Genomic DNA, 17,850 nt, shown 5'->3' on the forward strand with positions numbered 1-17,850 from the left:
GGCGTGCGCGCTAACGTCACCCCTTTACGTCATCTAACCGGCCAGTGTCACGAGAAATAAAGACCGCACCCTACTGACTGGACACTACCACACAACGCCGCCAGTCGGCGCTTGACTCTAGCTGATAATCTCTGTCTATAAAACAAAAGATGGTTACAATACAATCAATTTATATATATATATATATATATATATATATATATATATATATATATATATATATATAATTATATATATATATATATAAAATTATATATATATATATATAATTATATATATATATATATATATATATATATATATATATATATATATATATATAATTATATATATATATATATATACACATATGTTTTTATGAAATAAAAATAGAAATGGAAAATATAACTATTTTCACGACACTATTTAACTACAATAAAAGATACTAATAAATACTGCACGTGTGACAGTGTCGGTTAAAACAGATTCTTTTTTTTTTTTTTTTTTTTACTGCCACTGCCAGTGAAAGTTTACTGTCAAACTAAACATAAAACCAAGAGAAGGACATGTGTATTGAACCAAACCACATAATGGCCTTTCTTAAGGCAAAGCTCAGTTCATGGTAACAACTCCCAGTTGTAAATTCTTTACCCTCGTAGAGGAAGGACTGAGATCAGTGCCGATGAGCCAAGAGGAGTTGAACGTCTCAATGAACAAGGCCAAGGTGCTCACACCAGAAGCAGCAGCGCAATGGCAGTTCCTTTTATTATTATTTCTTTGCATGAATTTCTTAAGCATGTAAATTGGTTGACATGTTATCTTGTAAATTAAGGACGATGGTAAAAGCCACGCAATTCAATTTTAATGTGTAAAATCGAGATCGCTGGAAAGAATGCGTTTGTTTCCAAGCGCCCCGCCCCCCCTTGTGCGGGCCACAGGTGGCGGACCCTGCTCTGCAAGGATCCTGCGTCGTCCCCGCCCAGTGACGAGCGACGAAACACAAACACAGCTCTGCACCTACAACCGCTCACTGCCGTTCTTCTTTCCATGGAATTCTACGACGACGCCGACGACGCCCAGGAGGACGCCAGCGAGTGCCCGGTGTGCTACGAGGGCCTGCGCGGCACGGAGAGGACCCTGAGCTGCGGACATGTGTTCTGCCACGACTGCCTGGTCAAGATGCTGCTCAGCATCCACGCCGACACGCGCGCCCGGGACACCATCGCCTGTCCCGTGTGCAGGCACCTCACCTTCATCAGGAAGCGGCAGGAGGAACCGCTCGCCGTGGCGGAGGGCAAGGGGGAGCCCGACGAAGACCACCGGGGACGAGGAGGAGGAGGAGGAGGAGGCGCCGGGGGGCAGACCTTGGAGGTGCCCGCGGGCGCTGGGACGCCGCTCGCCCGGCTCGAGGACGCTCGTCTCTGCGAGCGGCTCCGGCGCTTCTTCTTCTTCATCTTCTTCTTCTGCGGGGACTCCGAGCCCGAGCGCCTCCGTCGCCAGCGGCTCCTCCGGACGAGTCCCTGCGGCACCACGGAGATTTTCGTCATCAGCGCCCGGGGGAGACCCATGACGGAGGAGGACGCGTTCGGCGTGGTGCTGACCGTGGTGCGGCCGCAGAGGAGGCGCCGGCGCCGGCTGTGCAGCACGGCTCGGTGCCTCGTGGTGCTGCTCTCCACCTTCACCGTGACGGCGCTGGTGGCCGCCGTTTTGCCCTGGATCCTGTTGGCCTGATGATGAGGATGACGAGGATGATGTGGATCGTGATTATTAGATCCTGCAGCTGGACAACGACAGGCCAAAGAGGAACAACTACAACCTGAGGTGGCAAAAGTATTACTTACCCTTGACTTGAAAAGAAGTACAGATACTTTTGACCCCCAAAATAAACCAAAACAAAAACAACAACAACAAAAAAAAGTCGTACTTTGAAAATGGAAATAACGAATGGCACACAGATTTAACTTCGGAGTAAAAAAAAAAAAGGAAGTTTTACTGTCAGTTTTGATCATTTTGCACAACAACAAAAGTGATGAAATAAATGCATTACTTTGTATTTGACATTTGTATTTATTAAGATATGCATCGTTTTTTATTGACACATAAAAAAATATTTGCACTCAAAATAGTTTCTCTTCTCTAAATTATATATCAGGTACATTTACATGAAAAATAGTTATCGAAGTACAGTAAAGTACGTCTACTAAGTAGGAATACTTGGTTACTTCCCACCCCTGGTTACTTGTCGTCGGCCACATCATTAGTGGCAAGCAAATATGTTTTGTAACATGAAAAAGTGTGTTATTTTCCAATGTGACCAAGGGTGAACTTTTTAATATGACAGATATGTTTGGCAAAAACACGACACGGCTCATCACACCGAAGTGTAGCGACAGTGAAGCATGCTGTTGTTTTTCTTTTTCTTCCGTCGGAACCGAGGTGGAGGGAATTACGAGCGGCTCGAAATAGCAGTCGGCGTTAGCGCAAAACATACAGGCTACAGGTAGGAAAAGCCTACTAGAACATCAGAGCTTTATTTGGGGCTAAACGGCGACGCGGTGCGTGCTGACTGCCAGTTAACGTGAGTTTGAATGCGATCAATGCGCTGTTAAAAGCAGCCGACAGCAGCGACGCGAAGAGATTTGGGCCACCGGCGACTTTCCACTGCAACAAATTATTGATGCGCTATCTAATGGAGACGGGCCAGGCTGTAAGGAGATACTCAACTGTAGTTTCGGGTTACGCTGCGAGCTGACATAGCTTCGTCTTGGCTCTTTGCACGAGACGTTTAATGAAGCGGTGACCGATCTGCGGCACACGGGCGGAAAAGGGCCCGCGCGAGCGTTCGATCCGCAACTGTAAAACTCAGAGGAGCTGCTGTAGTCATTGAATGCTGAAAATATCTCATGAATGTGGTATGTCCCCACCCCTGACCTGACTTGAAGTGAGGCTCGCACGGTTGCACAATGCCGAGATTCAGTGGCAAACTGCGCTTTCCCGCCCGGCCAGTCTTACAGGTTTCCACTCAACTAAATTCAACTCAACATGCCTTCGCTTCGCCAGCACGGTGGGCGACTGGTTGGCACATCCGCCTCACAGTTGTGGGGACCGGGGTTCAAATCATGCGTGGTAGGTTGATTGGAAACTCTCAATTGCCCGTAGGCGTGAACGTGTGCGTGAATGGTTGTGCCCTGCGATTGGCTGGCGACCGGTTCATTAGCTGAAAGCTATAATCAACAAAATTATGACATCATTAAATCAAGTCAGAAGTTTTGCCTTTTCAATTCAAACACTGAAATAAAGCAATTTGCTTTCTACCATGTTTAAACCGATAGAGATGCGCATTCCAAATCAAATCAGGCCACTCCAAGGCTTCCAAGAAACACACGTGCAATGTGCAGTTCTTAAAAATGTAGAGTTTAATATATATAGATCTATTTATTTCTGACATTCTGATAAGGATTGCAGGTAGGCTTCACAGAGCACACTGTGAAATGCTAAGCACAAGAGCAGGATGAAGGGGCAGGTGGGGTCATGGTGCTTGTCGTTTGTCTATCGTGAGGAGGCAACATCGTCCACTCCACCCTCATACCTCATATTGCTCCCACATCAGACCTTTTTTAAAAAAAAAAATATATATAATAAATAAAATCTAAACAGAAAGATTTATTCCGTCATAAAAGTCCCCACAAAACCATCAAAAAGACTACCGAGGTGCATGCTTTTCCAGAAGCTGTCTTATTTTGAGTTTCATTTAAAACTCCCGCTCAAATAAAAACATGACACAGCCCAGCGGCGGGAAAGTGAGTTAAGAAAATGTTCGATCAAAGCCATCTGGTAGAAAAAGGTGACCAGGTATGAGGGGGGCGGGGGGGGGGTTCTTGAAAATGACGAGATTGTGCCTTGTTGCGTAAGAGCAGCCTCATGTTATGGCAAGAGGAGTGCATGCGTGTAGGCAGATGATGCACCAAAGCTTTACAGTCGTACTCTTCTGATAATGTTCAGACACGCCAGCAGGTTGCGTGGTCTCAAATGATAATCATCGATAACGATCACGTTTTGGAAATGCGTCACATTCAGTCAGCCTCCTGGTAAGATCCCAGCGCGGGAAATAAAGTCTGTTTTATGGCCGTCGTTCTCAAAATAAGCAACGACGAAGTGTGAGGGCACTTGCAAAGTCGGCATATAATCACCACAACTACCTAGAGAATAAATATCATGATCAGGAAAAATCTCCATCAACAAGCACACACACACCGACACATACCATACATCACTTTTATGTCCCCCCCCCAACAAATAAATAACAAATAAATAAAATTGAAGATGCAAGCAGCATTGATAAACTGGGCGTCGTGCTTCCTTTTTTTTTTTTTTTTTTTTTAATGGTGAATTCTTATTCTCTCTCTCACCGTACATTAAATGGCGGGGGTAAAAAAAAGTTGGGCAATTTAGTGGAGCCCATCTGTTTGCGATACCTGCTTCCGATTGGGGATCATTCGGTCGAATTCGCTCGTAAGAGTTTGTCGAAGTACAAGCCCTGCAATTTGCCCAAAATGGCTGACTTCCTGTTCATTTTCAGGCGTGGGTACTTGAGACGTTTTGGGGTGTACGTCCTGTTACGGTAGACATTTTCATGTCGATCGGTGAAACTGGTGTCAGGAGCTTTTTTTTTTTTTTTTTCTCAATCTTTCCAGGATTCTCTCCCCAGTGAGATTTGGGGGTTGTTTTAAATCCATCGTTCTCACCTGGATGCCCACACTCACCAAAATGGGTGAACTTGAGGGCATGAGTTCCCCCCCCCCCAAAAAAGGCGATTCATTTGTCAGCAGAAAAACAAACAAATAAATAAATACAAACGACCTCAAACTGCAAAGAGAATTAATGGCTTTCTCTCAACTTTTGGACAGAGGTGGATGTGTAAGAACTGTAATTGCACTTAAGACATTTGAACTTGGGAAAAAAAAACAAACAAACAAAAAAAAATCTAGTCTAATTAACTGTCCGTGGACCAGTAAATAACGATGCAGTGCCTTGGAAACAAAGGTTAAGTGTGCACAATTTCCATTTTTCACACATTAAACTTTCCACTTCTAATCATGCGGCATTATTATTAGAGCACATTTTCAAATCCAAACGCAACTGATTGTAGCGTACACAAATACACGAATAAATAAATCAATGAATAAATCAACATGGGACAAAAATAACCTCACTTTGTCTACAAGTGATAAATATCAGCACGCATATACATATAGTGGAGATAAGCCTTATACATATAGCTTTTCCTCTCAGATTTACATACATTTATATTTATGTACACTTTTTTTTTTTTTGTATTTACACGCGGAGGGTCGGGGATGGTTGAGCCTGAAGCACTCGAACGGGGTTACGTGAACATAAAAGGTCGTCCTCGCTCGCTGGTTTTCTCCAAATACATCGCCACCTTTCCGGAGAAAGTCGTTTGCTGATATTCCCCCCCCCCCCCCCCCCCCCCCACCTCAGAATACACACACAGTCTACAGAGAGGACTCGGCATCTGTAAAGCTGATGTTTACACAACCGAGTGGTAAAAAATGACCCAAAATGAATTTGGTATTATCTCAAATAGAGAATTGGCCGCGGAGGAGGAAAAAAAAAAAAAAAAAAAAATCAATGCCTCCCTCGAATAGATGTTTCCTTTTTTTTTCCCGATCAGAAAATAATCTGCAGAGAGGCATCTGTAAAGCTGACATTACGCAAAGGAGGGGTAAACAGTTGAACAACCACCCAGAAAGAAGCCTTATTACCCACATTCGAACCGAGAACCCCGCAGCTGTGAGGCAGATGTGCTAACCACGACCCCCGCCGTGCTGTTGCATTACATTTCTAAGAAATATTTCACTTGTCTATTTATGGGAGGGGACAACACGATCTGTCTTACCCTAATAGATAGCTGGTACGCTTTCAGTTGAGTACAAAAATTGCGGAGGGCACTTTTGGAGGAAATCATTTCAAGTCCGCGTTGAAGATACCCTGTAAAGCAACAAAAAGTATCACATCCACGTCAGGCTCAATCGCATTAACGGCAAACAAAAATGATCATTAACAGAGCACTTGCAACACCAATGAAAATAGAAGATAAATAAATAAGGAATGAGCGATAATCCAGTCCTTCCTCCTCAAGGCATTGTTTCGTTCCATGTGGCATTTTGGTGTTTTTCTTTCAGTTCTGAATGCAGAGTCTTCGTCTTTTCTTTTCATCGATGAGACCGAGTGGCGTTTCCCCCCCCCCCCCCCCCCCCCCAACCCCTTCAGGCCCTCGGCGACGATTAGAGACGTCATAGAGTGGTCGCCAGCCGCTCCTCCTCGGGCGCGGCCTCGCCCGAGTCGGCGGCGGGCACAGACCTCCTGCAGGGGGCGCCGCTGAACTCGTCGATGAGGCTGTCCAGATTGACATTGATGGAGGGGATTTCGTAATTGAAGATATCTAATGCGTGGCGGATGAATGGCGGGCGACAGTGAACGAGAGGACGACGACAAATGGGACAACGTGGATGGCGATGAAGTGTAAAAAACAAAAAAACAAAACAATGAAAGAGAGCAGAAATATTATTGTTGTGGGGCAGAGAGGGGTGTATGAACTCAAAACAGGCATGTCTACCCTGATTGGCTTGCACACTGTGCTGCTTTCGTCCACGCTGAAGTCCGCTAGAATGCGATAACAAAAATGGCCGCACAACGACACGTTACTACAGACTTTAGACGACAAAAGGCCGACACAGAGGCGACAAGATGTGTGCGCGAGTGTGTTTTTTTGGGGTTTTTGAGTGTGTGTGCATGAGAGACACCAGGTGGGCTTGGATGGACGCTCATATGCTTCTCAGTCTAAAGCAGGGGTTCTCAAACTGGGGTCCCCGGACCCCTGAGGATCCACGAGCCGTAACTTAGGGGTCCGCAAACACTTTGTGATGAATTATTACGTCATTTTAAAAAAAAAGTGCATACCTACATATTATCACTGTCGGCCAGAAACCTTGTGTGTCTGTATGTGGTCTAGCAAATATTTTTTCACAAATTGACATTATTGATCTGTCCCCACGTGGTGTGTTGTTTTTTTTTTGGTGTTATTTACAAATGATTTAACTATTATTTAATTATTTAAAAGTTTGAGAACCGCTGTTCGAAACTATCCCAATGAAAGCACTGCTGAGCTTCTCTTTGAGACTGATGAACTTGCGATGTGGTTACCCAAAAAAAAAAAAAAAAAAAAAAAAGCGGTGAACTTGCCAAAGTGGGCGTTACCCTTGGCCAGCCGCCCCCACCGCTACATCATACACCGGCGGCTCTGCTAGCGTTAGGCTAACAATGTGTCAACACAGTAGAACCTCCAAAGTCCAACGCACCCGGACGTTGTAAACCTCGGAATAAATACGGGCAAAATTTGGGAAGGGAAGAAAAAACCCCCAAAATAAAACGTTTTTTTTCTTATTGCAACTAATATCTCCAGGCACCACTGTAAGAAGAGAAAAACAACACCCATGGTTTTTCACTCTTGTATGACAATTAAGAATGTTCCGCCTTGGTGCTTTACTCATTGCAGTGGTTAACTTCTTTTTACATTTGTGAGGCAATGAAAAATTGATAGCGCTTGCTCCAGACATCCCAAACGTATCGGATTTGTATCCACATTTGCAAGAGGCCTGATTCTGATGTGATCTGAATTCCTGTTTTTGGTTGGTTTTTTTTTCCATTTCACGCGGGCATGAAAATCTCCAAATGGTTTTATGACGAATTGCTTCCGAAACATCGTCAAAGGTGGACCGGCGTCCCGGTTCGGATTGCGTTTGACCTCAGAGGTTCCGCCGTAAAGAAAAGGACTTTCAGATGAACCTCGGTGAAGCGTCTGCAATGTGAGCGCGCTGCGGTGCACTCTGGGAAGTCCTTGAGCCATGCGCTGTGTCACGCAAAGACGCAATGGCGCCCGCCCTCTAAGAGGGGTCGGGTGGCGGGCGGTGGGGAGGGGGATGTGGGGGTATCGATACGTTCGGATTGATCGGGTGGAGGCTGGCGCGTTTTGAGGCAGGCCGCAGGAGAGCCCAGAGGCAGCCGCAGCACGAGGCCAGGCGGTGAAAGATGGAGCACATGGGGCGTGGGCGGTCTGGCTGGCTTACCCTAAATGTCCCCCTCACACTTAGCCCACACTGAAGCCCCGCATGGCCTCACACAGCTGCAGGGTACAAATAGTAGCAGGGGGGTGGGGGGGTGGTGGGGTGACAAGAGAACCATCAAATATATAAAAACACTGTCGATAGAATACAGGATGAGCGCTGGATACTGTTGACGATTATTTCCATCCCCAGTTTGCTTACTTACAAGGAAATTAATTCTCCAATTTTTACGGTAGTTTATTGATTATGCATATAAAAAATGCATTAAAACAAACCAAAAAAAGTTGAGTCACAAATTCCCCAAGCTTCCCTTCCCTTCCTCTTCTCTTCTCTCTATCCTTCTTATCTCTTTATCTCAACTTGTTTACGATGACATCATGGCTATTGCTACGGATGCCGCTATTGTTTGTTGTCTCATCACCATTCACACATGCAAAAATACATCCATCAAAATTGAAGAGTGTTACTTTCTTTGCAAGTGAGCAAACGTGTAAATTCGGGAGGTCATTATTTCCCTCCTCACTGAACATTGACGGAACACCTCGTCGTCAGAACGTCACGCTGCGGACACATCGGGAGACGACTTCGACGAGCGAGAGCGTGTGTCTGGCTCACACAAATACACAGAGAGAGCACACGATGATCCTGATGGCAACTTGGTTGCGAGCGGGACGAGCTAGGTGCTTTCTCGGATGTTTCCGGAAACAATCACGTGAGGCACGGATGCGAAAGGCCGAGAATCCTCGAGTCGCACCGTGACAAATACACCCCATGGACAAAAGTATTGGGACACCTGAAATGGGAGAAAATGTGGACGTGATGTTTCTCAGAAGATGCTTTTGGACTTTAGTTCTTCTCTAATGAGTGCGACCTGGTTTGGGTTCTTCCACAACAATCTCGTTGGTCCAAGTATATCTTTACGGTTATACTTGGTTCTTCCCGAACTCAAACACAACACTAAACCCGAACCTAACTAACCTTTTGATTGACAGTGGCGCCCTGGGATACGAGTGACCCAACTTATGAATTTTCCAAGATACGAATAATTGTTAAAAAAACCAGTGTGGCAGTGTTATAACACTTTAAACAACGGGATATTGCAACACGAAGCAGACAAAGCATATATTTGTTATCCTCTGCGAAGAACTACTAATAACACTGTCAGCGTTGCCAATTCCTCAGTAAAGAAAGCAGCTATTGGCTGTCCTAAAAGTCGGCAGAAGTTGCTGGTGACATCATAGCCTCATTTGCATAATGGTTTGCAATGGAAGAGAAGGAGCAAGCAGCACAATGTCCATTGAATTACAGCAAAAATTGGCAAAAAGGATTTCATTTCTTTACATTCTATTTCATGATGTCATTACGGTATTGGAGGTGCAACAATTAATCGATTACTCAACAACTAATGCATAATCAAATTAATCGACAACTATTTTAACAATTAATTATTTGTTGAGAGACCTTGTTTAACTTAAAATTGTCCAAACCCTCAGCATTAAAGCCTCTCACCAGCAAATCTTGGCAGATTTATGAAGTCCTCCATGAAAGCAGATTGATTATTCTGGCGTTTACTCAAAATAAGACATTTTGCAAACTTTGGAAAACAATGATCCAAACAATGATTGCCTATTTTCTTAAATGTTACGGACCAAACCAGTAACTGAATCATAATAAATTCATGTTGGTGAATTCACTATCAATTTTATACTATATATATATATATATACTGTATGTTTGTACAAATATTATAAAGTGCTATTTTTTCATTAAAAAAGCACCTTAGAAAACTTTTTTTTTTTTTATTTTTTTTTTTTAAGAGGAGGTTGGAAGAGATTTATTTGCATTTTTATTCATTTCAATGGGAAAGTCCGAGTGTGATCACGGAACAAATTAAACGCGCATCTCAGCACCAGCGTACCTCATTTTCAGTATTGTTGCTCTACCGATGTAGGTAACATAACCCCTGAACTCTTTCACCCAACCCCCAATAACTCTTAATGGTGGCTCCTAACCTTACTCCAATAAAATTGCCCGTACGCGTGGCGTGATTGTGTTTCAATACTTTTGTCCATATCGTGTCACCACGCGCCTGTGGTGCTCAGGCTTCCGTGTGGAAAAGGCCACCGCTATTCAAACTGATATCATATCATACTGATATCATAATCGGCGGATTCAAGCACGGTTTGTGTCTGCGGTCCGATTACACTCGGCCACCGTCTCCAGCGGACAGAGCCACAGCCAGTCTGAGCGAGGGGCGCTGCAGCTCCCCCTGTGTCTGATGTTTACCTGTAGACATGCTCTCCCCCGGGGACAGTCCATCGGCGAGGCCCTGCTCCGGCGGCTTGGGCGCCGGGACCTGGATCGGGACCGGGGCCTGGCCTGCGAACCCGACGGGGACGGTGGGCGGCTGCGGCGGGGGCAGGCTGGGTCTCTGCCTGGGCTTGGGGACGGACCGCGACTTGGTGAGCGTCCCCGTCAGCGAGGGCGGGGATGAAAGGGAGTGGGGCGGCCCCAAGGGGGTCTGCCCGGGGGAGGACGGGGGCGGCCCTTGACCCGGACTGCAGACCAGTCCGTACGGGGAGGGGGTGCTGGGCGGGGTCGGGGACAGGCTGACCGGTGACGGCTGACCTGCGGAGTGGTCGGACATTGCGCCCGACTGACAGTACGGGACCTTGGGAGGCACGGGGGCCAACTTTTTGGAACCTGGGAACGCAAATCACATAATGTTACTTCCTCTAACTCGAATAACAACCCCAATGACAAAATGAAGTCAAGTGGAGCTGACCTTTGCGCAGGCTGTGCGGGCTGTGCTCTGCGGAGCGGGGGCACTGACTGCCGCTCTGTGGACTGCAGCTAGGGGGCACTGTTGGACTTGCCACTTGGATGCCTTTGTGTCCAATGACAGGGGAAAGTTCTTTACTCTTCAACGAACTAGGAAAGACAAACAAGAGAGGAGAGGATAGGTACTCCCGAAAAACCTGCAAATGCCCACATACGACACTTCGAAGTTCCACATGGATCGTTGTATACTTATAGCCTGTATATTTTTGGAACAAATATTCGGACACACAATGCGGTCACGTGGCACAAGAAGGCACGCTCAGTTAGAGCCCCTGCTCTGTCATGGTTCATTCTTCGCACCTGCTATGTTGCCGATTTTCCTTTGAGCACATCAAATTTTCTAGCAGAGAAATTCTCACGATATTGGGCAAACCAGTTCCTTGCTCGCCGCTCGTAACCTTGAAACCTTGCATGTCGGGATCATACGACATTACCTGCGAAGTCAGTAGCACTGTTAAAATATGCCTTTTCTTTCTGCTGGTTGGTAAAATGGTGTTGCAATAAATACATCCATATGTTGCTTGAGTGCCATATGTATGATATTTATTGTCTGGCTAGCTGCGTGTAACATCCTCGGGTTGCCAGGCAACCCGAGCGAGAGGTTACAAAGTGCGAGGCGTGTCGCTGGAAGGGGCGAGGAAAGCGGAAAGAAAGGTGAGCGAGCGAGGCGAGAGGACGGACAGAGGGCGCCGCTCACAGTCGGGTGTGTCATATTTACCTAGTCAGCCTGGGGAGTCCTCTCTCTCTGGCGCACGGACAGGCAGCCCACGGCGGGGGCGGGGGCGCGGAGGAAGGGATGCTAGGGGGGTTGCCGAGCGACTGCTCGTGGCGGGCGAGCACCAGGGGGGTTTTGATGTAGAGCGGCGATGCGTTAGCGTCGGGCGGGGGGGCGTGCGACGTGTCGCCGGGCGGGCTGTGCTTGGGGAAGTGCAGGCAGCTGGGCTTGGGGTTGGAATTGATGTCGAGCGAGGAGGAGGAGGAGGAAGAGGAGGAGGACGGGAGCGGGGCAGGGGGGGTGAACCCCGACCAGCGCTGCGGGGGCGGCGGCGAGGCCGGGGGCTGCGACTCCGGACCCGGCGCCACGGGCCGAGCGCAGGGAGGGGGCTTGGGGTAGAAGTGGTGGTGGGAGGCGGCGGGGTAAGGAGGGGGCGGCCGGTCCTCCCCCGGGGGCGGGTGGGCATGAGAGGTGTCCGGCCGATTGGGCGACACGTCTGAGCTGCGGATATTAAGAGAATAGACAGCACAAAAGACACACCGCTGATGACTGAACAGGGAGAAGCGCTGCAGCGAGAGGAGGAGAAGCTGTGCGGATGATCGGGAAAAGCGGGCGGGGTTAGTCGGGCCAAATAAAGAAGAAAAAAGAGAACAGAAAAAGCCTTTTAGGTGGGCGGTGCGGGTGGGGCACCTAGCCGGGCATCGCAGTCGTCATAATGCAAAGAAGCGCAAAGAAAGTGCAAAGGAACCGACGTGACCTGCTCGGATCACGGCTCCCGCTGGCGCCCGGCACAGCGGAACACAAACAAGCGCCACAGCAGCCATCTTGAGGGTGACTATCCGTGTGATGTCGGATTTCAGTGAACCCAAAAATCCGAATTCCAATGGGTGAAGTAGCTGTGAGAGCAAAGCCACATTTGATGGAAATACAGTGGTGCCTTGACTTACAAGTTGTATCCACCGCTTACCACACTCGTATCGCAAATCAAGAAATGAAAGAAAATGCAATTAATGCGTTTTAGCAAACAAACAAAAAAACAAACAAAAAAAAACAATGTGATGTTTTTTCTTTTTTTATGATTTCAAAAAGTAGCACTCTACATTATTGTACTAAATTATACACTAATATCATAATTAAATAGAATGTATAGAATTAAACAGTTTGTGCATCATTATAACTCAAGGTGCATTGTGCTGCTCCTTCTGGTGTGCGCGCCTCGGCCACCAGGGGGAAGTATTATACAGACATACGCTACGTAATACACAAAGAAGACGGTCACAGCAAAGACACAGTAAGCTCGTCATATCCGTGGTTTTTCAGACAGGATAAAGAATATGCAATCATGGAAAAATGTATTAGACCACCCTTTTTCTTCAATTCATTTCATAATACTTTGTCTTATTTGACATGCTTAAGCACAATTCTATTCCTATTCTATTGTTTTTGGTTACTATCCAGAAAATCATGGAAACTGGCAAGATATCCGCTATCATTTATCAGTTTGACTCTTATACGCTGTTTTTGTTGTCATCATTACATTTGTCCAAACAAATGTACCTTTAGTTGTGCCGGGCATTAAAAATGAACAAGAAACTGAAGAAACAAGGGTGGTCGAATATTTTTTTTCCATGACTGTATGTCTGTGAGTATTGCAATATTGACCCCCGTCCGTCTCTGTCATTTATTCATTTATTTATGTAATTAATTTGGGACCTTGGGTATCCAATTTCATGCACGTGCAAATGTGTGTTACGACAATAAAACTTGAATGGCTTTTTGCATTATCTGTCAGCATTAGGCTAGTGTAATTTCTTAAATGATGTGGATCGGTTAAATACAGAATGTGTAATTCTAATAATGATTTATGATTGAGTTTTACGGTTAACTCGAACCAGGAATGGCAACAAACAGTTTATTTTTTGAAGCATCTTTCACGATCTTCTGCTTGTTGAGAAGTTTGCCGCCACCAATTAGTACAGCTTGTATTTGATCACATTTCTACGTCGGGTCGACCCGTAAGTCCAAGTACCACTGTCTTAGCATGCATGAAATCCAGCGACTTTCCAATCCTTTCGGAACGTTTGGTGAAGGGTGTGAAACCGCTAATGATGACGTGTGCGGAAGAAGGGGGTAAAAGCAGCATCAGCAGCGGGAGTAAGACCATCGGCGTCTTACCCGAGCCTTTCCGCCGGCGGCGGCGTGGCGGCCGGCGAGGGCGCGAACTCCCCGGCCTGCTCGGCGGCGACCGGCGAGTCGGTGGGCGTGGAGCAGACGCCCGGCGGGGTGGAGCAGGTCTTGCGCGCCAGCGTGGACGAGCCCTTGCGCGACACCCAGGAAGTATCCATGACCCGCACGCCCATGCTGGATACACACACGCGGGAGCATTAGCTGTGATGCAGACCGACCGTACGGGAGAATGGCGATGTGGGAAAGACGTAGGGGATGGGAGGGGCCATGATACAGTACCTTTGGATTTTCCTAATGCTGCGTTAGTAAGGCGGAACAGAGGGAAAGAAGGGGATATGATGTCAGACACATGCTGCACTTTTACACTGCTCAACAACATTTGGATGCATGCTCAGGACGCACAAATGACGTGTTATATTATATCATGACTAGAGATGAAATGGTCCCTTCAGATCACGACTAAATTGACTCATTAAAATGATCACAATTCTCGATATTGTTCGACTTTCCTCACGGGATGAACGCAGTATCTGGCTACGGACGTATTTACAATTTAGTCACTGAGCCTGGCAGAAACACACAGAAAAACACAGTCTCTCTTTTAGCAGCCATATCTCAAAATAGATAATAGCTATCTTTATACACAATTAGATAGATCCTTCCAATATCAAACTCCTGATCCAGCCCACCACATCAATTTTTTTGTTATCCACTAAGGCAAATAAATTGTGTTTACTTCAGGTTTCTTGCTAAATGGATTTGTCCTTTATATGTTGGCAGAAAATCTGCAACAAAATTGCAATTTTCCTTATCAAATATTGCAGGCATTTTCTTCACCAAATTACTTCTTAACATAAATTGAGTCAGAGTTGAGTAAAGTCAAAATAAAAAGTGTATGTCGTGTATATTTGACACACCACAGAGAAAAATTTTGTTAACCAGCCTGACAAATTCTGATAATTGAAAAATTGCCATGCACATAAAATGAGGTTTCAAAACTGTAACAAAATCAAAAAATAAACCTGTTCTTGCTGCTCTCTTCCAGTGTTGTCACAGGGCTTTTCCACATTGCAACAACGGGGCACTCTAAAGCTAGCCCAAAGGCCCTGTCACATGCTGGCACGTGTTTTTTTGGGTTTTTTTTCAAATTCCGTCTTCCTTGCACTTCTCTCTTTCTGTGTGTGACGTGCACCTACTCACGACAGACAACGAGGCGCTCTTAAGCGGCCACGCCAGAGGATTATCTGAAGGGAAGACGCATTTTGGGGCTAGCTAACTACATATCACAATTACAGCGGATAGCCACTGATGCGAATGAATGCGCTCAAGTTCTTATATAGAGGGTGAGGGGGGACCCATGCCAGTCGCCCAAGTGTGTCACTGAGCCCCATTTTAGCCCCCTGAAAAAAAAAATATTTGTAGCAATTATCTTGAAAAACTAATTATTTAGAAGCAAATCTCTTAAATATTTGGTCAAATTTGATGTGTTGCTAAAAATATATATCAAAACAAAGAAACGCGGGTGCAACTGTATATACATAATAATAAGGTGAGTATACAGCGCTATGATTTTCACAGTCAAATGGCACTCGCGTGGCCCGCCATGAAAATGATTTCGACAGCTCTGCGTCTCGTGGGAGGACATTTTTTGCCAGTTATTTTCCACCAGCTGTACGTGGTGTCGCCAGACTGTGTAGGAGGAGCCGGCTGTGGGAGGATGGGAGAAATATTTCATGAGCAAACGTGGCAACAAGCGGCCACCTCAACAGGGCTGCGTCACCATGGAGACAGTGTCATTCATGCATGCATTCCAGCCAGATAGGTGCTGTTGAAAGTGTGTGCATGGGGGGGGGGGGGGGGGAGAGATGAGATTGGGGGGGGGGGGGGGGGGTGCTATATGGGTAACAGGTGACAGAAGCAAGATGGTGTAAATGATACACCTCTAGCGATGCGTTTTTCTTGTTTTAAATGTGCAAGTGTGTGGGGGGGGCGTGAAGTGGGATGCAGGATGCACGAGTCGAGCGTCATCATTACCCGTCCTTCTTGTAGAACTCCAGCATCATGTTGTCCGTGGCAACGCTGAGAGGGCGTCGGCTCTGGTCGTGATGCGGCTGCCTGCGTTCCGACTGCTCCACGTCGGGGGACGGCATGGAGCTGTAGTTGGAGTTGTGGTTGGCGTGGACGGGGCTGCCGTAGCTGCCGGTCAGGTTGAATTCGATCTCTGGATTGATGGGGGAGGGGGGCGGCGGGGGCGGGGGGCAGACCAATGAATGTTAGAAAGTCATAATCACACTCGAAAATACAGGCGTGCCTTAACTTGCTTTATTTCATTTGTTCTGTGAGCACGTTCGCAATTTAAAACATTCGGATCTCAAGTCATCTTTTTAATCATCCTGTTTATTCATAAAAATGGCACTCGTGTTGAACATTGCCCATTTATACGTTGCTAAAGTGGAGACCTAGCGAAGTGTCAGCAATGTTTGACTCGTGATAAATGCTCACAAACTGCATTTTTCCTTACGTGTACAAAAAAAGAGAACTAGAAATGCTACGTGCATGCTGGGATGTCAACTTTTCAAATCCTCATTGACCGGATTCCTCGTATTTCTAAAATAACTACTTTCCAGGTAATAGATTTTTAAAAAAAAGACCTTTACAGCGATTCATTTTCAATCAAACAGGCTTACTCAAATGGATCTGATCTAAATATTTTCACTCGTTATTGTCTAAAAAAAAAAAAAAATAATTTCCGGACTTTCAATCTTGTGGTGACAAAATGCCGCACGGCTCCCGCAGAGTGAGGAAGAGGCAAAGATTTACAACACTTCTCAGACACTTCGAGCGTTCAAGTGAGTTAATCAATTTCCTCTCAAGTTATTTTCAACACTTTACATTGTTAATTAATGCGTAAAAATAACAGACAACGGGAACAATGTGAAAATTGATACGAACTTAATCATATTTGGACATGCAATGTTTCCGCCCGATAGCGACAATATTTTTATTATCTATTAGATGCATGATATTGCATTTAATAGACATAAATAGTGCACTTGTTGATGGACGTGAGAGCGATACAAAATGTTTTGTTGTTGATCGAGCGCGTGTGTGCGTCGACGCATTACACCGTCAAGCTCACCTCCGGGGAAGAACCAATCGGCGTGCTGGATGATGGGCTCGATGATGCCCACGATCTGCAGCGATAGCGTGGTCATCATCTCCGTCATGTCCCTGCAAACAGCAGCCAAAATGGCCACACGGTAAGAACTCTCCCGCCAGATTCGCCGGTGCCCGTCGCTACGGATACGTACGGCTCGGTGTGCGTCCAGAGTAAGTTGGGGCCCAGGACGATGGCCATGTTGCCGGGCGTCATCTTGTTGGCGTCCTGGAACTCGCTGAGCTTGGCTAAGAATTTGACCAGATATCTGTGGTGTTCACAGACAAGACGAGATCTTAAGACACCAGTGCTTTGTCGCGCAATCGGGGACAGGTTGCAGGTGATTAGCAAGGCTTATCTGCCAACCGCACACAAAACGCAACAATAATCTGCAAACAAAGAGACAATAATGTCGCGTTGATCTATGGAGAGGTCATGCAAATTGAATGTCCTCGTGCACAACCCTTATGGCAACACAAATGGCCCAAAACAAACAAGAAGGTGACTGACCTGAAGTTGTTTAAGTTGTCCGTGGGCAGTTTCTCACACGCTGCCATTAACGCTTGCAGTCGCTTGTCCATATCCTGAATGCTGGGGAAACGGAAGGATGATGTTGAATTTGAATCAGGATCAAATCTAATATGGGAGTTAAGGGCCCCCCAAACGAGGCCACTGCGTTAGGTACACCTGCCCAATCTGCTGCTTTTGAATACTATACGTCTTTTGGGAACTTTGTTTTAGCTAATACGAGGTGTTCCCCCCCCCCACCAAAAAAAAAAAAAAAAAAAACTGGCATCATTTGAAGTAGGAATATCTGGGGAACT

General features: G+C 46.2%; 2 protein-coding genes across 10 annotated transcripts in view; one reads left to right on the forward strand and one right to left on the reverse strand.

Annotated features, from left to right (window-relative positions):
• Window positions 1-633: 633 nt before the first annotated feature.
• Window positions 634-2,762, forward strand: LOC133466633 (RING finger protein 222). The gene has a single exon (XM_061750573.1). It carries the CDS (start codon window positions 844-846, stop codon window positions 1,708-1,710), a length of 867 nt encoding a protein of 288 aa, XP_061606557.1. The 5' UTR covers window positions 634-843; the 3' UTR covers window positions 1,711-2,762.
• Window positions 2,763-3,372: 610 nt separating this feature from the next.
• The window catches only part of arhgap44a (Rho GTPase activating protein 44a), a 30,130-nt gene continuing 15,652 nt past the window's right edge, over window positions 3,373-17,850 (reverse strand). Inside the window, exons 13-23 of one of the 9 annotated variants that reach the window (XM_061750565.1) lie at window positions 17,537-17,617; window positions 17,181-17,294; window positions 17,009-17,100; window positions 15,904-16,090; window positions 14,149-14,166; window positions 13,858-14,043; window positions 11,686-12,183; window positions 10,912-11,057; window positions 10,413-10,829; window positions 5,900-5,991; window positions 3,373-3,591 (exon numbers count right to left, since the gene is read on the reverse strand). In XM_061750565.1, coding sequence (XP_061606549.1) covers window positions 3,586-3,591; window positions 5,900-5,991; window positions 10,413-10,829; window positions 10,912-11,057; window positions 11,686-12,183; window positions 13,858-14,043; window positions 14,149-14,166; window positions 15,904-16,090; window positions 17,009-17,100; window positions 17,181-17,294; window positions 17,537-17,617 — 1,837 coding nt within the window. In that variant the 3' untranslated portion in view covers window positions 3,373-3,585. Of the gene's footprint in view, window positions 3,592-5,458; window positions 6,446-8,129; window positions 8,186-10,412; window positions 10,830-10,911; window positions 11,058-11,685; window positions 12,184-13,857; window positions 14,044-14,148; window positions 14,167-15,903; window positions 16,091-17,008; window positions 17,101-17,180; window positions 17,295-17,536; window positions 17,618-17,850 lie in introns of those variants that run through there. The other 8 variants (XM_061750568.1, XM_061750567.1, XM_061750566.1 and 5 more) reach the window with 8 other exon arrangements.

Source organism: Phyllopteryx taeniolatus, chromosome 16, assembly GCF_024500385.1.
Source record: "Phyllopteryx taeniolatus isolate TA_2022b chromosome 16, UOR_Ptae_1.2, whole genome shotgun sequence".
Lineage (NCBI taxonomy): Eukaryota > Metazoa > Chordata > Actinopteri > Syngnathiformes > Syngnathidae > Phyllopteryx > Phyllopteryx taeniolatus.

Excerpts from the sequence above, each read along its gene's own strand:
- LOC133466633 (XM_061750573.1), top strand. The coding sequence starts at position 844 with ATGTGTAAAATCGAGATCGCTGGAAAGAATGCGTTTGTTTCCAAGCGC.